Consider the following 22,231-nt stretch of genomic DNA (forward strand, 5'->3'; position numbering starts at 1 on the left):
CCATTGTATATTTATACCACATCTTTATGCTCTTGTCCATTAATGTTCTGCCCACTTTTTTTTAATTGGGTGATTTTGTGTGTGTGTGTGTGTGTGATTAAGGTGATTGAGTTACTTGTTTATATACTTTCAATATTAGCCCTTTGTCAGATTTGCAAATATCTTCTCCATAAATATGTTGCCTTTTCATTTTGACAATGGTTTGATTCACTATGCATAAGTTTTTAATTTGATGCAGTCTCATTTATTTATGTTTGCTTTGGTTTCTTCTGTGGTTGAAGTGAAGGCCCTTAAACATATCTCTCGACCAATACCTTGAGGTTGATTGTCTGTTTTCTGGTGTTTGTTTCATGGTTTCAAATCTAATGTTCAAGTCTTTAACCCATTTTGAATTAATTTTCATATATAACCTGAGAGAGTAGTCTAATTTTATTCTATTGTACTTGACTGTCCAGTGTCCATTTATTGAAGACTTTCCTTACTCTATCATATGTTATTTGTTATTTATCCTGTAGCTTTATATAGCTTTAGCTTCTCAGTGCAGTGCTTTAACCCGCTGCGCCACCAGGGAGGGCCAGTAGCTTTATATAGCATATAGCTATATATGTGATATATGTTTATGATATTTATGTATGATATATATATATATCATATATGGCTATATATATCATATATGGCTGTATATAATATATATAGTCATATATGATATACATATATATAGCTATATATGTAGAGTGAGAGCTATATATATATATATATATGTGCACACACACATGTGTAGATTAATTTCTGAACTCTAAGTTCCACTGATCTGCATGTCTCTTTCTATTCTAATACTATACTGCTTTTAATTTAATTTGTAACATATACCTTTGAAACCAGGGTGTGTAATACTGCAACATTTTTTGTTCTTTTATTCTTAGGATTGTTTTTGTTATTAGAGGTGTTTTATCATTTCTGACAAGTTTTTGTATTTTTTGTTTCAATTCTGTGAAGAATGCCATTTGAATATATTGCTTTAGGTTAAATGTCACTATAACATTGCTAACTCTAACAATCCATGAGCTTGGAATGTCTTTCCATTTCTTCATATCTTTGGTTTTTTTGGACACTATCATAGAGTTTTCAGTGTATAAGCATTTCACCTCCTTGGTTAAGTTTATTCCTATATAGTTTATTATTTCTGATGTAATTGTAAATTACATTTTTCTTAATCTCTGGTAGTTCAGTGTTTGTATAGAGAAACACAATAACAGATTTCATATTGATTTTGTAATTTGTAATTTTGCTTATTGTTTCTAACAAGATTTTTTTTTAAAGATTTATTTATTTGTGCATACAGAACTGGGGTACAGGCCAGAGGCTCAGAGGTGGCAAGCGGCTTCACCAGAGACAGAGTGGGGAGCAGAACAGGCAGATCTATGAATTACACTGCTGAGGGGAGCAGCGGGCGGGTCAGGAGAGGTCTGTCATGCCATGTGGTCACCTCCCGGGCAGGTGGGAATCGAACTCATGTGGAAGTGGCTTTAGCTTCTCAATGCTGTGCTTTAACCTGCTGTGCCACCAGGGAGGGCCTCTAACAAGATTTTTAGCGGAATCTTATCTTACAAGGTTTTCTATTTATAAGCTCATGTCATTCACAATCATGACAGTTTTACTTCTTCCTTTCCAATTTGGATGTGATTTATTTATTTGGAATTACTTTGACTAGGACTTGAATAATATTGATGAATGTAGGCATTCTTGTCTTGCTCCTGATTTTACAAAAAGAACTGACAGTTTTCATCATTGAGTATGAAGTTAGATGACTATGGACTTTTAATATTTGAAATAAATCAAGGCACTGATCATATGTACACCCTGACAACCTATGCAACCCCTAATAACTAACAACTTGGGAATCCCTTGAGGTGCAAATTCTGCTCTGTAAAAAAGCAAGATAATTGACTTTAATCATCAGTTACTAAGTAAACAAAGGAATTACTTTCCAAATTATAAAACAAAGAATAGCTGGTCAATTGCTATTGCAATAATTGTGAAAATAAACTTACATATTATTTTTATAAACTTTTACAAGACTTTGAATTTGGAAATCAAACATCCTCATTTTGATGGGTGGTACATCTGACCTTATACCATCATTCCCAAAGATATCAGAAAGCATTTTTTTTTTTAGAGAAAATTGTTTGACCTATATTGTATCTTCTTGAATGATTAGGGAAATGACCACACATGTTTCTTACAAGTGTGGTCATACATCATCTAACCTCTGAGTTATTAGGTTACACTTGGGCTAAAAAAAAAAAAAGAAAGAGAACATCTTCAAGATCAAAGTCCTACTTCTGATTCATAAATATCCTCAATGTCTGGGGTCCTTATGATTGAGTGATTGAGTCCACTCAGAATATAATGTAGCAATTTCCATCACATACTGGGCAGACCCTTTTCATCCAGTCTCTTCTTGACTATTCCCAGCAACAGGGAAATCACTGTTTCATAAGATAACCCATTCTAAGGTTAAACTTAGACTTCTTCATTCTATACTTCCATCTGTTTTGTGTACCATGTCTTATTTCTCTTCTACTTAAAGTCTAAATTACTCAAAGATCATCATGAGCCCCCTAAGCTCTCTAGACTATCTTTTACTCATATACCTGTCCTAATCCTCTGTTCTCTTCCTCAAGTAGGTTAAACATATTCTTGCTTCATAAACTTTGCATTTTGTTCTTTTCTCTACTTGGATTGCTCTCTTTCCAGACCCTCTCATGGCTACCTCCTTTCCTTTTTCTAGGTTGCAACCCAAACATTATCTCTCAGAAATATCTTTTCTGACTACATCATTAAAATAGATCCCTCCACATCCCAGTCCATTTCTATCACAATGCCCTATTTTATTCCATGGTGACACTTTTCTTGTTCTTTTATTAATGTACTCTTCTGTTATTTCTTTTCTTCCCACTAGAATGTAAACTCTGTGAACCCTGGAAATTCATACTTTATCACTGTCCTCTTAACACTTATAACTTTTCCACCAAAGAATAAATGACTAGCCAGTAAAGAGAAGTATTGATATTGTGAATGAGAGAATGGACAAATGAATGAATGAATAAGGCAAGATGAATTTTAAAATGACTTCAGAAATTGTGTGTCATTTGCCTGGAAACCCAAAAGCATCTAGATAATTAGAAAAGTTAAACATTTGGATTTGGAATAAAATTCTTGTTTGCGTTTTTTTATTTTGGAAATTTTTTATCTGGATTTACCTTAAAAATAAGGAATGGATATACCACATGCCCCAGCAATCCTATTCTCAGACACTGATCCAAAGATGAAACCATCAGTTCAAGAAAGTATAGGCTCTACAATGTTTATGGAAGCCTTATTTACTAGAACATGCAAAGAACCTAAGCATTGACCAAGAAATGGATTAAGAAGATGTATATACACATAATAAAATATTCACCCATCAGGAAAGACAAATATTACCATTTATAGTAAAGCAAAAGGAGCTTGATGGAATTAAGTGTAGTAAAGCAAGTTAGAATGACAAAAACAAAGAATGGATGTTTACCTAGCAGAAGATTCAGCAAAACAAAATACTTAAAATAAATCTAACAGACATTAGTAAATGAGGTGAGACTTCTCAGGTTAAGATGGGGCAAGGTGATGCGAGAAAGGGTCAAAGGGATAAAGGATAGTGGCATGAAAAAAAAAAAACAAGCGATATAGATTAGCTGATTTTGTACTTTCAAAAAAAAGCCATTATTTCTTTTATAAAGCTAGTGACCCAATGTCAAAATAATAAAAAAAAATCTTGATTTATACTTTTCTAAATATTGTAAAACTAAGAAAGAAACGGTTGTTGGAAAAGCTGTGTTTTTTATTTTCATCACAAGATGGCACTGTCGTCTTTTAACTGTTGCTGAGATTTTTGATTTCAGTCCCTTGTGCTTCAATTCTGAATGAATCACTTGTTATCCACCAATTTTGTGTCCACATCTACTTTTGTTACATTTTAAAGTGTATGAAACATAGAAATGATCCCTGAAGATTTTGCTAATTTGATATTGCTTATGGTTACATCAAATTATCATCAGTATCTTGGAGTTTATAGCTTTCCCCAGAGAAAGCTATATGTTTACACATATGCATATTTAGAGAACTGAAATGTGCTTCCTGCATTACCTATGTATTACCCTGCCATTAACAGAGTAGTTTTCCTGTTGTGCCAGGACCCCATGGAAGGCAGATATGTGCTAAATAGTGGACCAAACTTCACCTTTACAGACGTGTATGGTAGCTACACTCCTGTTCACATCATTGCCTTAAGTCAGAAGACTAACTTAGTATTTAAATGATGCCTTTTTCCTTTAAGTGTGTATTCTCTATCAAAACTGACATGTATGTGTGAATGCTGTTTGAGTCTCTAATGAGGAGAAAATTTAAGATTTTTTTTATATTGTCTAATGAATAAATTCAGTAAACTAGGCTGTGGAGACTGTTTCAGACAGAATTCTGACCCACTATGGAACAGGCAGAAGGTGTCTCATTAAATGTCCATGATGAGTTTCTTAAATGATTGAGTAGGTATAATCTTAGAATTTTTAAAAATATAATGGAGTGAATATAACAAAAATGTTTATTATCTGGTTGAAGAGTTTTATTTGTAGCCTTATGTTAAAAGATATAAATTATGTGTCAGTAGTAAATGGATTTGCAATGTTAGATACCATGATAGAAATATGATTTACAGATTCACCATTATCCTTCAGGATATGATCACACTACACCTCAGAGAAAACTCTTAAGTCGAAATCAGATTTCTTAAACTTGTGTTTGCTTCTGAACTTTGACAGAGATTCACATGCAAGAGCCCATTTTCGAATGAAGGCTTGTCACACACTTCTCAGGTATGCCTGGCAGAAAGCTTCTCATGACTTTGATGAGGATGACAGCCCTCCAGAGCAAACAGAAGAAGAGTTCTTTGAACTTGTGGAAGCACCAAAGGAATACAGGTAAAAAGTTACAAGGGATTTTTGTTATCATTTTTTTTTGGTCTGGTGTTAGATTTATTCACTTTGGGGCAAAGGTGCTCCTGAGGGTTTGCATTACTACCAGCTGCTAATTACACTAACATCCACTTATTAATTAATTAATTTATTTATTTGGTCATTTTGTTTTTGGAAGCATATTTCAAGTACTGGTGGGAAGGTTCTTTTCCATTAGTTCATTTTGTGCTGTTTTATGTAATTTCTTGGTCACTGGTGTGTCTTTCTTATGAAAACTCTTTTAAGTTCATCCAGCTTTGCCTCCTGAGAATTTAGTGCAGTGCCTATGTATTGAATGACTACATGAATGAATGAGAACATAAGATGCCCTCATATCTTTAGGAAATTAGCAAACTATAACTTCTTCCTTTCTCATCTTAATTTTTTTCTGGTTATTGTCTAATGAAATTACAGTAATGCATACTACTTTGTCTTATTCTTTTTCTTTAGATGTTTGCTTAACATTACAGCATGTTATATAAATTAAGCAGTTTTAGCATTTTGGTATATAACATGAATTCGTACATATAGTAGGGTCTTAATTGATGTTTATATGTTAATTTAATTGTTAATGAAGTGATATTTAATATGTTTAAGTTTGCTTAGTACTTTAAATTCTTTAAGACATTTCTTTAACTTCATAGTGTAACTTGATTTTCTTATATGATACTGTATACATTTTTAGGGGGGAAAGTTGTACAACTTGGAAAATAGCATTCTACCTGCCAGGCATACTGTACATAGAGAATAGACACAATCAGGATGTGAACAGAACTCCTGTTTCTCTAATTTGATTTTACATGCCCTTATTCCTCTTACCTCCTCCTGTTGAATTTCTCCTCATATTTTTAGCATATCTTTTGCCTCTTTAGCTAAATTTCTTTACTTTCTGCTATGAATTTCCATAGTCTCTTAGTTTGGTTTTTATGTGCTACAAAATAACTCAAAATTTTACTTTTCCATCAGCTTTCTTGTGCAAGGTAAACACCAATACTGCTGTCTTGATGATAATGCCTCACCATTAGAAGTGAAGTTGGATCAGGGCAAGTCACCACAGAACTTGCCATCTCTATCATGTCAAGTGCATGGAACATTAGCTGCAGTTAATGGGGTTTTCTTTTCCTCAGCCATTCACCAAAGCAGAGTAAATTACAGAAGCTTTGCTGCCAGCAGTTTGAATACAGAGATGGACAAATTATAAGCCACGTTGTTCCTCAACTAGTCTTGGGGGTAGAAGGTCCCAATCTGCGTCCAGGCATGGAAGTGATTTTGGTGGAGAAGAAAGCTGGTAATAGTCATCAACACTGGATACACAAGAAAGGTAGCAGGTAAGCCCATTAAACTAGAGGTGGAGGTGGGGGAGTTCCTATATCAAACAGTGTGTAGGAGCTGAAGGATTCTGTCATAGTTCCCATAACAAAGGTAGGGGGGTACTTGAGGGCTTTGGATTTTCTATTTAACTTAACCGATAATTTTTTATTCTAACTAGGCAAAGTAAGAAAGTAAAAACAAATATAAACCTCCATAACCTTACCCTTGTAAGGGTAAAATAAAGATAACCTTATCCAGATAATACAACTTACCCACTAGTGGACAAGACACATTCAGTTTTACCTCGTTTTTGCCATTGAGGTGAAGAGTAAATTGGGCTTTCACCTAACTTTATTTTCTGATTTAAAGAGATCAAATAAAGAATTCTAAACAGTCCCCGTTTGAAGTGTTCCTAGTAATTCTTAATCAACTCAGTCTTCTGGCCCTCCTACTTCCATCAAATAGCTGAGACAGCTTCTACCCACACAGGAAAATGAATTGTTACTTAACAAATAAGTGTACCCAATTCAATTACTGGCCCTTCTTGGATTCAGTTTCAGGTCAGCCACTGTAAAAAGTTATTTTGGGGCCCTCCCTAGTGGCGCAGCGGGTTGAAGCACAATACAAAGAAGCTTAAGCCACTTCCACATGAGTTCGATCCCCGCCTGTCCCAGAGGAGATCCACATGGCGAGGCAGACCTCTCCTGACCCGCCCGCTGCTCCCCTCAGCAGTGTACTTCGTCGCTCTTCCTGTTCTGCTCCCTGCTCTGTCTCTGGTGAATCCTCTTACCCTCTGCATCTCTGGCCTGTACCCCAGTTCTGTGCGAATAAAAAAAAAGTTATTTTGGGAAAAAAAATCACAAGACATTTAAAACATTTTGGGTGCCTGATGATATTAAGAAAGTGTGGTTAATTTTGTTGAGTGTAGCAGTGGCTAGGCAGTGTTTAATAGTTAATGTTCAGAAAAAGAAAAGTCCAGATCCCTATGGATATATAGTGTGATATTTGTAAATGAACTTAAAAGAACTAAAATTTGTTTTAAAATACTCTAACAAAAGCAAAATTTAAGATGTTGGGGGTGTGGACCAAACAAGAATGATAGAATGTTTATATGGGCTAGGTTGGTAATAGTTTCTGTTCTTGTACCTGTTTGAACTTTTTTTTTTTTTTTTTAAGAAGAAAGAAAACAACTTGTTTTTTAGAGTTGTTGTATCAATTCTACTGTTAGTGTTATATGGGAGGGCTTCAGGGGGCTTCTTTATTCTCTTGAACTACCATAAAAAATGTATTTCATGTTTGTATATTTTTTTTGGCAAAGAAGTCTGTTTTTTCATTGAATTTCTAAAAGTAGGTAATGCACCAAGCTTAGGATTTGCAACTTTGAGAGAAATTGCAGGCGCTTCAGCAGGCGGCAGCAGAGAACCCAGCATGAGTAGAAGAGAAACTATCCTGCTAGGCTGTTTGAGGAGAGCAGAAACACCAGTCATGCACACTTTTTGCGCTTTTTTAAAAACACTGAAAAGCTTACCTATAGGCAGACCTGCTGAGGGCCTTCATGACATCCATCTGGCTAAGTTATCTTCACTACGTGAGCAAGAAGACAGACTTTTATCCCTGCAAATGGCTTGCAGAATTTGCTAGAATTTGATTATTTGAGGGCTAGTAAGTTTTAGGTGTTAGTCCTTTTCCCTGAAACAAAACAGATTTAAAAAATAATAGCAAAACCTGCCCATACAGTATGTAAAAAATTCCATTTTACATTCCTAAAATTTAGCAATACATTTCACTGTCTTGACTTTCTGTTCTATGTAAGTTGTAATTGAGCATGAGTTGGAATTTGCATGAATTGAGCTGTAAATGGCACAAGCAGGGGGGTGTAGAGAGGGGTGAGAGAATGTATTTATCTGAATACAGAAGAAAGCCAAATATGATGAGTTTGACTCAGGAATATTTGGTCATTGGAAGAGAGGGCTAGTTCTGAATCCTGCTCAGTATCTGTCACTGGTTTTGTTTTGCATCTTAAGTGTTCTAGAGAAAGCAGAAAGGGAAAGAAATACTGTTTAAATAAAGCAGAAAGACATGTTTACCTAAAACTCTGTGAAATGTTGGGTCACAATCAGCACTGCTATGGAAAATTGAACCACATGAGACACATGTACAGTCTTTCCACTTTACAGAACTTTCTGCAACTTTGTCTTTGTTCTTAAGATTTTACCATGTGAAACCACAAAGGAGAGGACCATTTGGTAGGAGATGGTGATAGTAATTGATTCCCGCCAGAAATCTCACAGTCTTGACAGAAATGAGTAGTGAGGCCAGTGGGTGAGATTGAGGGTAGAATTGCTCTTTAGCATCTGGGTCACCCTCTAAGGACTCCCAGAATGTCAGGAAAGGTTTTGTAGAACTCTGACGGTTAGATACAGGTGCAATTCAGAGAAATATTTGTCAGTGGTAGTTGTATGTCTGCATAGTGACAGTACTTCTGAGTTTTCCTCCACATTTCACCATGGCATTTTTGCTTTGTCTCACTTGTTATGATAATCTGGTAAAGGTTAGAGGAATCATAGGCTGCCTATGTAACATAAACCTGTAGAAAATTCTGTTTGTATGAACCATAGTCTTTTATCCTCCATATTTCACACAGGCAGTAGGTTTGCATTTAGAGACAATTGCCCACCAAGAATTGTTGAAGTATAGGCAGGGTAGCTCACTGCCAACAGAATAGGAGGTAGATTCTCAAGTAACTGTCACTGTGCTCAAATTTTTCTATTAACCTTTTCACTCTGTTCTTTGCATTTTGAATTACTTTCTTTACTTTGACCTTTGTAAAAATGGAAAGTAACTAGAAAATTTTATATTTTAGACAATTATTAGTTAAACCTCATAAAGGAAATTATGACTATGAATATAAGACCTTGCTGAAATAACACATAGTCTAGGCTGGAAATGTAAAAAGGAGCTAGTAGACACTGAAAGGTAGTAGGATATTGTTGAAGACATATTCAATTGATTTCTAGCCAGATCAACTTCTGGTATATTTTGGCATCTCTTCCCATTTTCAGCTCATGCACAGTCTGAATTAGTCATTTGGTCTCCAAAGGGAAATATGTAATAAAAAGAAATAAAAGGTATCCAGATTGAAAAGGGAGAAATAAAGTTGCCTCTATATGCAAATAACATGATATTGTGTCCAGAAAACCCTAACACTCCACCAAAAACCTGTTAGAAATAATAAAGGAATACAGTAAAGTTTCAAGTTACACAATCAACGTGCAAAAATCTGTTGCATTTCTATATGCAAACAATAAACTAGCATAAAAGAAATGATGAAAACAATACTATTTATAGTCATAGCAAAAACAAAATGCCTGGAAACAAATTTAACCTGTATATTGAAAAACATTGTTGAAAGAATTTGAAGAAATCCAAAGAAATGGAAAGGCATTCTGTGCTCAGGGTTTAGAACGATTAATATTGTGAATGGCCACTTTATATAAAGCAAGATACAGATTTAGTGTAATTCCTACTAAAATACCAGTGGCATTCTTCACAGAAAAAGAATAAAAGATACTAAAATTTATATGGAGCCACAAAAGATGCTGCATTACTAATACAATGCTGAAAGAAAAAAAAGAAAGAAAGAAGAAATGTTGTGGTATCATGCTCCCTGTTTTCAGACTATAATGTAAAACTACAGTAGTTAAAACTAGTATTTTAATAAGTAGAGGCATGCAGATCAATGGAATGAAATTGAAGGTTCAGAAATAAAACCATACTCTTACAGGCAACTGATTTATGACAAAGGAACTGTGAGAATACAATGGGTAGAAGAAGGTCTCTTCAATATATGTTGCTAGGAAAACCAGATGAAAAAATGAAATTAGAACACTGTCTTATACCAAATACAGAAATCAATTCAAAATGGATCAAAACCAAAAAAGATCTGAAACCATAAAATCCATTCAAGAAAACAGGTATTAATCTCCTTGTTTTTGTCTTAGTATAGTGATGTCCTTTGAATTCATTCCAGATAGCAAGAAAAACACAAGTTACTATGGAAAACTAAAAATCTTCAGCACACAGAAAGAAACAACTGATAAAATGAAAAGACAATATATTGATGGGAGAAGACATTTGTAAATCATGCATCAAGACAAGGCATTAATATCCAAAATGTGAAAATAATTCATACACCTTAATAAATACAATCTGATTGAAAAATAGAGGATCTAAATAGGCATTTCACCAAAGGTATACAGATGACCAACAGACATGTGACAGGATGGTCTACACTGCATATTATTAGGGAAATGCAAATCAAAACCATAATGATATTTTAACTCATACCATTTAAATGCAGATTATCAAAAAGTTAAGAATAAGTGTTGGCAAGGGGAGAAAAAAGGAAACTTCATACACTGTTGGTAGAAATGTAAATTTATGTAGCCATGATGGTAATCAGTTTGAAGGGCCCTCAAAACAATGAAAAGAGAACTACCATATGATCCTGTAATCCAGTTTCTGGGTATATGCCCAAAGAATTTGAATGAACTAATTCAGAAATATTGATGCATCCGTATATTCATTGTAACATTATTCATAATAGCTGAGGTATGAAAACAACCCAAATGCCTGATGACAGATGAATGAATGTAGCTTATATACACAATGGCATAGTACTTAGCCTTTGAAAAAGATGAAACTTTGCCATTTTCAACAACGTGGTTGAACTTTGAGGGGATCATGCTAACTGAAATAAGGGAGAAAGACAATGCCATACGATTTAAATCATTTGTGGACTGTAAAGAAAACAAACAAGCAAAACAAAGAAAAGTCCTTAGACTGAAATATAATTGTGGTTTCCAAAAGGGAATAGGGGGAAGGGCATGAATAGAAGTAACTAGTTGGTTGGCAGTGGATAGTAACTAGGTATTTGGTGCTTGGGTATGGTGTGTTATATACATTTGCTGAAGTGAGGAACTGTTTACCCAAAACCTATATCATGTTAAAAATTAATGTTACTGCAATAAAGTGAATGAAGGAATGAGTAAATAGATGAAGAGAGATATGAAAAATTCCTTGGAGATTAAAAATATATATATATATATTCTGAAAAATTCCAACTTAAGGAAATCAGTGTGTCATGGAATGTTGAAGGAGATCTTAAAAGACTTCTTGAGAGGGCCCTCCCTGGTGGCACAGCGGGTTAAAGAACAGCACTGAGAAGCTAAAGCCACTTCCTCATGAGTTTGATTCCCGGCCTGCCCCGGAGGTGACCACATGTCGCGGCAGACCTCTCCTGACCCGCCCGCTGCTCCCCTCAGCAGTGTACTTCCTCCATCTGCCTGTTCTGTTCCCCACCCTGTCTCTGGTGAAGCCTCTCACCGCCCCCGAGCCTCTGCCTGTACCCCAGTTCTGTATGCGCAAATAAAAAAAAAAAGTCTTCTTGAGAACAAAAACTTGAATATAATAACGAGTCAGACAGATTCAGGGGAGTAAATGACTTGTGCGTGTTCATGCTGCTGTCAGTGAAAGAGGCAGTGCGATTGTGCCCGGATATTGCTGGGACACACCCTGCTATCGGCACATGGGATTTATGTAGTAACCTATAAGATCAGGTTCTTGCAGAATGTAAGCTCTCCTCCTCTGGGAAAGTGTCAGTCAACTGCACTATTCAAAAAGGAAAAGAAAAATCAACACTCTATAGTTGAGGATAGTGCTAAAGGATGGGAGAAGTTGCTGCATTTCTTCTAGGTTGCAAAAACATAACGACAGCTAGGTAAGTAATTTTGTCACCTCAGTAGGTCATTGCAGGAAATATACAGTCATCCATTCATTTGCATAATATTGAATGCCACTAAAAATGCAGGATGCAAACTCTGCAACATGCTGGGACTGCCAGAGATGGACCATATAGAACAGAACGTCAGGGTACAGCCTTGATACATGCTAGAAAAGTGTTTCATAAAATCAAACACCCATTTGATTTTAAAATGATACTTCATTTAACTAACAATAGAAGGAAAAATACTTTGTAAAAGAGTAGTGATTCTGTATTCTGCTAAAATTTGTATATTTTTTCCCAGGGTTTTGTAAACTCATTACAAAGAAGATATGTTGGTTTATGTTCCCAAATTTAAATTAAATATCTGGAATTTTTTAAATCTTGAAAAGGAAGAAAAAATATATTGCTTTTATAACATTTCCTTTTACTGCCCCTTCTACAGTATTAAATATCCTATTTTCCACAGCAGGAATGCCTCTGCTGGTTGTCATATAACTATTCTGAAAGATGTAAAGACCTGATTTTTTTTTCTATACAGACAAGAGCATTGAATATCTGGCTTATTGTTGCTTTTAAGTGATGTAAGGAGTATAATTTGCTTTTAGGCCCAAAGGCTTTATGATAACCCAAATTTAAGAACACTTAAGAATATTCAAAAAAATATATTGAACTTCTAGAGAAAACACCTTTAGAAAAAAAACTACTTTAGGGAAAGCTATTTAAAAATTACAGGGCGATGCAATGGGTTAAAGTGCAGCTTTGAAGTGGTAAATCCTCTCACCGCCCCTGCACCTCTGGCCTGGACCTCTGCTCTGTTTACATAAGTAAAATAAATATTTTTTTAAAAAATAGCAAAGGCATTTTAAATAAATAAATAAAAATTCAACCATAAATAATAGTACCTAATGTTATGTATTAGACAGTACTCTATGCATTAGCTCATTTAATTTTCACAGTAGTCTTAGGAGGTATGTAGATTGTCCTACTTTGAATGGTGAGGAAACTGAGCCACAGAGTTCTTAAGCAAAACCATATACCTACTGGGGGTGGTGTGGTCTCAGGCTTCAAGAGATTTAAGCACTTATGTTCTTAATTCTGCCAAATGCTTCTTCTTAATAGTAAAGCCAATGAGAAGTCTGTCTGTGTGAGTCCAATTTGGAGATAGAAACCATAGCGTGATTTTAAACAGGGAATATTTAACACCAAAAAAATCATTAAACTTTGATAAAAGAGTAACTATCAGATATTGAAAAAAGAAAAGTGCCGCTGTGTGGTACTGTAGGACTAAAGGAGAGTCCACAAGGAAGGAAAAGCCTGCAATTGGACCTTTAAGATCTGTTTGTAGCCCACTGGGTGGTGGAGAAATGTGTGCTGCTTTGCTGGCCAGACCTGACCCATGGTTGCTAGACAATCATGAAACCACTCCCTGGAATGTATATGGGGGTGCAGCTGATTGCTGGCCACACACCATGCAGAGAATGGGTGTGCTACTGTGGTGGAAGGTATGGAACATGTGGAAGACATTGGCAAGACCACAAGTAAAGGACTACCAGGCCAGACCAGTACTATGAGCGTGCTGAGGGACTATCCTGTCAGGGCACTGAACCCAGGCAGCAGCAGCTGGAAAGAGCAGGAGAGCCCCTTCCTCCTTCAGTATGCTTCTAGAGCACTTTTCCTGTGCTGAACATGGTGCTTCCTCTAGGGAGAAAGTTTTTTTTTTGTTTGTTTGTTTTTAAGATTTATTTATTCATATAGAACTCGGGTACAGGCCAGAGATGCGGAGGGTGAGAGGATTCACCAGAGACAGAGTGGGGAGCAGAACAAGCAGACCGACTAAGTACACTGCTGAGGGGAGCAGCAGGCGGGTCAGGAGAGGTCTGCTGCGGATGTGGATCTGCTCCGGGGCAGGCAGGGATAGAACTCATGTGGAAGTGGCTTTAACTTCTTAGTGCTGTGCTTTAACCTGCTGCCCCACCAGGGAGGGCCCTAGGGAGAAAGTTTTAAAGGCTCACTTGTATTATCACATATATGGTTGGAGTTGAGGACAGTACAATGATAAATGGGACAGTGCTCCTTTATAATGTGTCCAATCCTGTTTTTTCTAAGGACATTTCATCTGGTGAGTAACCCAGACCTGGTGCTGGCAGTGTCTCTGACCAAGGGTAGAGATGAAGATGGTGGTTATCCAGTTATTGTTCAGGTAAGATGTGTACAGGCTAAACCATAATCATGGTCCCTTACTGAATTATATTTTAGTAATGTCTCTTGCTTTCTTGTTCTGGAGAAAGTAAACTGATGTCAGAATTCTGTCTTGAAGACCCTGTTAAAAGGTTGACAGTAGTCTGAAATCTAGTAGTCTAGATTTCAAGTTGCATTTGTTCATGTAGCTCTTGATTTAGTTTCATCAACAGATGGTGATTGTGGGCTTGCTGCACGTCAGAAGCTATGCTCATTACTAAATCTGATCCTGTGGCAAGCCTGAGAAATTAGCATTGTAGCATTCATGGAGTGTACAATGTCAGTGGTGTTTAGGTATATATGCTCTGAGTTCATTGTTGGGGATCATGTTCAAGCCCCCACTTACCTGACAATTGAAGGGGAGAACGTGATCAGAAGTCTTTGAGAATGTGAGCACGTTATTACTAATTATGCATTGAGACTCATTTGAATTACGTTTTGAACACATTTTGCAAATGCTTTAGCACTCCAAAACAATTTTTGTAGACTCCAGAGATGTCTTCATTTGACTTTTGACCAAAGACATTGGAAATTCTTTTTTCATGTTTGTCTGTCATCAGTTACTTGTAACCAAAGATTATCCTAGACACATTTGTGTTTCTTCTTGGTAGGCAGAGAGAAAGTTCAAGAGAGTCCCATTTACTTTCTGCATTAACTTTCTGTATCTTCCAAAGAACTTACCACTGCATTTTCGAGCAGAATATATTGTCCCCAATTAACATTTGTTTTATTTCATGTTTTGAACAGCAATGAAACAACTTGTTTTGCTGTTCCCAGATCCAAAATTGGGATATAAGCAATATGGACAAATATCAGAGCTTAATTAACTCTTCCATACTGATGATAAATATGGACTAAAATTTTACTGTAGGAGGCACAGTTTTATAGCATCTCATTCTTCCCTATCAGGTGTGTCTTTGGCACACAGCATGGTGAGGTAATACCTCTTCCACATGCAAATTTAGTACCTTAATCAGTTTCATAAAGTTATGGATAGGGATATTTTTCCCCTTAAGGTTTCCATTTTATAAGAAACGAGTTTGCTCTCAAATGAGTTTGTATTACCTTTCAAAAATTTTTCTTTGTTGATGTTTCATTTTTATCTCCTGAAGCAATCAATTTTTGATTAAAGTTCACTTAACAATAATAAAAATGGGGTCCTCCCTGATGGTTTAGCAGGTTAAAGCACAGCACTGAGAAGCTAAAGCCACTGCAGCATGAGTTTGATTCCAAGCCCTGGAAGTGACCCCCATGGCATGGCAGACCTCTTCTGACCTGCCCTCTGCTCCCCTCAGCAGTGTACTTGATCAATCAGCCTGTTCTGCTCCCCACTGACACTGGTGAATTCTCTCAACCGCCCCTGCATCTCTGGCCTGTACCCCAGTTCTGTATGCATAAATAAATAATTTAAAAAATAATAATAATACTAACAATGAGGCAATTTAGGTTAATGCTATCATACCCCCTTCCTGTTCCTTAAAATATGGCCTTGGATTTTCCATGTCTCTGAGGGATGCTCCTTGCCTGACCTATTAAATCAGTTCTTAAGACTCATTTGTTTTGCTATTTACCATCAGTCTCTCCTTGGTAAAGTAAGTGTTATTCATTAGAGAGATCCATAAGGTAGCATGATGTGTTTGGTTGGAACTAATCTGCTGGTTAAATCTGTTACATTGAAACTACTCATTTGAGCCAAGTTTTATAATTAGAATAATTATGCTGCTTCTATCACATATAAGACTGGATATAATCACTTAAAAAATAACTTCCTCATGCTCAGTGACATGCAAATTTATCAAAAAGTACTGTTTTTCATTTATTAAATTATGATATTTTGTGAGGAAAATAGGTCACTTCACACACTATTGGCAGTGTAAACAAACTACCTTTTAAAAAAATACTGTGATATAGTAAGACTATAATGTTATAATAGAATAACTATTTTATTAATAAGTATACTTTAGAAGTTTGTTCAAAGATCTGCCATAGACTTACACAAAAATGTGTTTTTATGATTGTTCACTGCGCTTTGTTATAACAAAAAAAATTCAGTAATAATTTATAGAATTATCTGTTGGGGATTGGTAAAATAAAATATCCTTAAAATCAAATAGTATACATGTTTTAAAAATGATGTGTATTTTGTGAGTCCATTTTTCTAACTCAAGGAATGATATTTATAAATATAAAAATATTATGTATATTATCACCAAATAAAAATACTTATAACTAATTAGAATTATGAGCAATTATATACTCTAGGTTGGTGCTATGAAAACTGACTGCTAATTCATAAACTTACCTGTTTATTTCATTCCATATTTTATCTTCTTTTCCCCTAGAAATATAAACCACATAACAATGGGACTTCCAATCAGAAGTGGCGTTACATAGAAAATATGAAAACTTTTATGGCCTTTCATAGCACTACACTAGATAAGGAAATCACAGCAGCTAATTATGCCGGTATTTGTACATCTTCTGTGATTAAAGAAGAAAACATTGATCAACCAGTAAGTGGTTCCTTTCTTTTGAGGATAAAGGGGAAATAGAGAAAAGTGGGATAATTGAATAAACCAAGAAACTTTTTTCTTTTCTAGAAAACCTTATATTTGCACACATTGAACACTGATTTGTAAATGAAATCACTTAGGCAATGTGGTTCTGTTTAAGGAAGAATGAAAGAACTTTGGTATTTCCTTGTGATTACATTGTTTCACTGGCCCCCTATCACCAATACCACTTTTAGTTCATTATCAGTTTGCCATGCGTGAAAAAAGATAACACATACACAGTCCCCAGGTGAGCCTGCCACGCACAATGTCACTCCATTCCAGACAGTGTGTTAAAATGCAGGTGATTGTGACTTTAACTGCATTCTATTTTGCCTCGGTAAAGAAATACAATGTAAACAGAAGGATAAATAAAAGAAATTTTATAGAAGAATTATGAGTCCAATCAGTTGTTTGGTATTTTGTACAGAAGCACAAAGCTACATACAGAACTTTAAAATGGTTAGCATCCTGGAGGCATAGCTTAATTCTGGGAGGCCACTCAACTGTATCATATTTTTCTTTCCATTTGTAGTTTCAAAGTGACATTAAATATAAATGAATTAATTAAAACCCCAGTTTACATTGTGTACTTGCACCATGGCCAATTCAGGAATGACAACCATAAGAATTGATGTCTTAATGAATGAAAAATTTATTTTCTGAATCCTTTCAGTGGCTTCTTTAATAAGAAAAATCATTGGTGCCCAATTAGCATGAAACCCATGCTTTTCTATACACATAGTTCTGTATATAATATTCATTCAATTCCACCTGAGAGGGAGGCTTAATTTTCTGATTTACAGTAATTTGAAAAGAAGAAAGGCAAACAAATGTAAAGCTAGAGAATTCTATAGTGGAATTGAAGAATTTCATCTTCAACAGTATTGTCTAAATGCTGACTTTGCGTTGAGGTCACTCTATCTTTTTGTGAGGAATAGTTGAATTAATATGACAAAAGCAGAAAATCCAAGAACATGGAATCAGAAGTTTTTCTGTACTTCATTCCTGCCATATAAAACTTGGCTATCCTTGCTTAAAATTTACCCCTCTGAGTTTTTATTTACTCAACTGTAAATTGAGAATGAGGGTACCAGCTTTGGCTATACTTAACTTTCAGGCTGATGAAAAAGAAAATTCAGGAGTCTATATAAAAATTTAGTATGAAAAAGTTCCAACATATGCCAGAGTAAAAGGACAATACCATGAATTCTCATATACCTATCATTTGAGATTTTGCAGCACTGACAACCCAGATATTTCACCTCAAGCATGTACCCTTAAAAATGTAAATATTTTCTGCCCTCCCTGGTGGCGCAGCGGGTTAAAGCACAGCACTGAGAATCTAAAGCTGCTTCCGCATGAGTTCGATTCCCTCCTGCCCCGGAGGTGACCACATGGCGTGGCAGACCTCTCCTGACCCGCCCGCTGCTCCCCTCAGCAGTGTACTTCGTCGATCTGCCTGTTCTGCTCCCCACTCTGTCCCTGGTGAATCCTCTCACCCTCCGTGCCTCTGGCCTGTACCCCAGTTCTGTATGCACAAATAAGTAAATCTAAAAAAAGTAAATATTTTCTTAATATAATCATGACTTTACCATACCTATCAAAATGAAAAATAATTCTTTTGCCATCAAACGTCTTACTGTAATCAATTAAGAGTTCAGGTGATTACAAGCTAATCACACATTAACAAAAAAGTATTCCCAGTGACTTTCTACATGGTATCCTTTTGATCATCATTGCCTAGATCAATTCCATAAAGAGTATCAAAAAGTCAGTTTTGTCCAACTGTTGTCTCCGCATTTGTTAGCTGAGCTTTTAATATAAATATGATTTTACCTCAAGTATGCATATGACCAAAAATGTGGTTCATCAGTGGATAAGTACTTATTTTTTTCCCTATCACTGTATTCTGATCTAACAAAATACCTGAAAATGTAGTGACTTCAACCAGTAACCTTTTTTGCCCTATAGGTCAGCAGATCGGGCTAGCGGTTCTGCCACTCTCGACCAGGGTCGCTAATATGTTCATAGTTACCTGGTGATGTTCAGCGTTTGCCATTCCTCTTAAAAAGCCTGACTTTGGACACAAATTTTACTCACTGATGCTGAATTGCGACTGCCTCTAGATTTTTTCTGTCAACAAAATTTGGAAATTCATTGTTTTATGTAATTATTAACAAAACAGAATAATGCATTCATGTTGAGATTTCAAATTTAGCATTTGGGGACTACAGACGTGCTTTATCAATATTAGAAAGTGTTCTACAAATTGCTGCCACACTTTAGATTTGCCTATACCAAAAAAAAAAAAAATCATCTTTCTCATTTTTTCTAGGGATACTATTATCTCTCACCTGGAAAGAAAAAACTGATGTTCTGCTTGGCATGTGGACGATCCATGAGGGCAGAGAAGGGACTGAAACAGTTGCTGCCAGGTGTGCCTTTCCTGTGTGCTTCAGGCTCCAAGACCCTGAGACCCTCCTCACGAGGGCCTTTCAAGGTCATCAGTGTGGCTGAGGTATATAATGATCTGAGTTCTGCTAATACATGTGTGGCACCAGTTTGGAAACTTTGATGCATTAATTATCTGCTTGCACTCAAGTTCATCTCCATTCATCCAATTCATCTTCCTCTGATGTACCTTTACCATTCCACCTGCATTGATTTCCTTTTTCACATTGTAATTTAAAATACATTGTCTCTTAATAGTTCGATACACTCTTTGAAGTTAATTGGGCACTCTGCGGCTTTAATCATCTGCTGACACCTTCTACTTATTGCTCTCCATGTTGCTTTTAGATGGGGAAGTTACTAAGTAAGCCTTTACTTAGTGGAGCAGCATTTTTCCTCTACCTACAGCCTAACTAAAGTCTTTTTTAATAGTAGGGAACACTTCAGGGGTATCTGACAAGTTATTTAATGATTACTCAGGTCGGGTGCTTGAATTCACACATCCATGTCTGATACTATGTATAGTTTTAGGGAAGAAAAAAATCTCTACTCTTTCCTGTGATCTTAATCTAAAATGGCACCATTTAAAACATCCTTTCCTTCAGGCCCTCCCTGGTGGCATAGCAGCACTAAGGAGCTAAAGCCCCTTCAGCATGAGTTCAATCCTCACCCCAGAGGTGATCCCACATGGGCATGGCAGACCTCTCCTGACCTGCCCACTGCTCCCCTCAGCAGTGTACTTTTGTCAGTCTGCCTGTTCTGCTCCCAGTCTGTCTCTGGTGAAGCCTCTTACCACACCTACACCTCTGGCCTGTACCCCAGTTCAGTATGCATAAATAAATAAATCTTAAAAAAAAATCCTTTCCTTCAAGTTTAGAAGTGAGAAGAGCTAATGGGAAATTACACACTTACATAAAAAGAAATTATTCTAAAGATGTAGAGAACCTTTAGTCTTGGTATCTCAGGGTTTACCCACCCATTCCCCTCACCTGATATCCCTTAAGGGACTGAGGAATGTAGGATAGGTAATAACAGATTATAATAAACATCAAGTGAGGCAATAGCTGATGGAGAGAGAAAGCTAATTCTCTGGGAAAGACCAAAGGCCTTTGACTTTGCTCAGTAGTGGGTAGTGCTGAGAGGTGGTGGGTAGCTGACTGGAAACAACTACCAGCATTTCAGCCAGAACTTTTTGGAAAGAACCCCCAGCATTTCAGCCAGAACTTTTCCCTCAGGACAGCATTCTAGTTAGGGATGGAAAGAGAAAATGCAACATTGTGTTCCCCACTTTAGTTGCCATGTGGTAAAGCTATACTCATTTCCATTCTCGCTCATCAATACCTGCAGGCATAGAGAGGCCTTATTATACAGTTAAACATTAAAGCAGTATCTAACGTCCTTCCTACCCCAACATCCAAAACCTAGAACCTCTGAAATGAGCCTTTCAAATTTAAATGTCACATACATATTTATTAATTAATAGCCAGAAATATAGCAAAATAACAAAAAGAAAAGAAAAAAAATAGTAGATCTATGATTTTTTTTTTTAAATCAGGCTGACTTATCTTCTCATGAGGCTGAAAAAACCCGAAGTTACTACGAAGAGCGTCTATCATCTTTACGGATGAAGACCTGCACCCCAGTTGTCTCTCATGGTGTGGCAGCCATGCACCAGAAGGCCGTGAAAATAATTGCATACAAAAATGGAGATGGGTATCGAAACGGGAAGTTAATTGTGGCTGGAACATTCCCCATGGTAAGTGACTATCACTTAAATGCTTCTGGCATCCTCAGAGGTAATAATAATGGTGACAAGAAAAAAGCTGCAGATTGAGTCATAAATGTCCCTGACCAGTTTCACCAATTTAAAACGAAGAGATCAAGATCTCTGCTTAAAGATCTCTTTAATTTTATTTCTTGGGATGCAGACTTTGAAAAATGAGAAACACGATATGGTTTCCACATTGACAACCAGAGCAAAGATCTATAAAGCAGGGGAAAGCAAAACTTCCAGATTATCTTCATTATTGCGCTGGCAGATGACTTTTTGCTTTGCTTCCCACTCCAGCTTCAGGTTCTATGTCATCTCAGTTTCAAAGAGATGTCGCCTCACTTATCATCTGGGAAATCTGAGCATTTATTTTATTTTTTATTGTAACGGTTTATTTTTACATCATTTTGTGCCCTTTTCCATCTCAGTTGTAATCCCCGTGGGCTTCCCATCACCAAATCACCCGTGTGCCATCACCACAGTCCTGTGCACTTACCCCCCCAACACAAGCCCCCCATTTTTTATCCTGTTCCTCACTCTACCTCTGTAAAATGTCTCTGGTATATAGATGTTTATTATTATTATTTCCCCCCTGGTCCTTTATGAGCATTTTTTTGGGGTTGTTCCATCACATTTTAAAATCAGAAAAGCTGTGCTGGGAGGGATATGTGGTCTCTGTCTTGGGGCTGTTCCCCTATAGTCCCAGGAAGGACAGAGAACACAAAAGACTCCACCCCGCACTTATCTCCTTTGGTGATTATCTTCTCTCTACATTCTGGTAATGGCATCTCTTTCAGCAATGTTAAATACGACATGGAGTTAACCCTGGAGATTGCTTTGCAAACACACACACACAGACTTTCATTCATCTCTTTGGTAAAATACAAATAGAATGTTTTTATTAAGGTATTGTTGTTCAGTGGACTTAAGTACAAAAGCTAGATTCACCTTGGGATCCACAGCTGGCTTTTGTGGTTTAGGTTAAAATATTAAGCTTTCAGTCTCTGTTCCTATCTGCGGAAAGGAAGTAGTAATTGTGTCAAGTTAGCTTGAAAGTCAAATATTTATTTTA

At 36.4% G+C, this 22,231-nt stretch overlaps 1 protein-coding gene across 1 annotated transcript in view; it reads left to right on the plus strand.

Annotated features, from left to right (window-relative positions):
• Positions 1-22,231, plus strand: part of DCDC5 (doublecortin domain containing 5) — a 67,405-nt gene that overhangs the window by 14,449 nt on the left and 30,725 nt on the right. Inside the window, exons 7-12 of the mRNA XM_012725095.1 lie at positions 4,857-5,015; positions 6,176-6,376; positions 14,251-14,344; positions 16,725-16,895; positions 19,273-19,455; positions 20,944-21,144. Of these exons, the coding sequence (XP_012580549.1) occupies positions 4,857-5,015; positions 6,176-6,376; positions 14,251-14,344; positions 16,725-16,895; positions 19,273-19,455; positions 20,944-21,144 (1,009 nt within the window). The remainder of the gene's footprint in view (positions 1-4,856; positions 5,016-6,175; positions 6,377-14,250; positions 14,345-16,724; positions 16,896-19,272; positions 19,456-20,943; positions 21,145-22,231) is intronic.

Source organism: Condylura cristata, unplaced genomic scaffold (assembly GCF_000260355.1).
Source record: "Condylura cristata isolate star-nosed mole 26May11 unplaced genomic scaffold, ConCri1.0 scaffold00015, whole genome shotgun sequence".
In the NCBI taxonomy this organism is placed as follows: domain Eukaryota; kingdom Metazoa; phylum Chordata; class Mammalia; order Eulipotyphla; family Talpidae; genus Condylura; species Condylura cristata.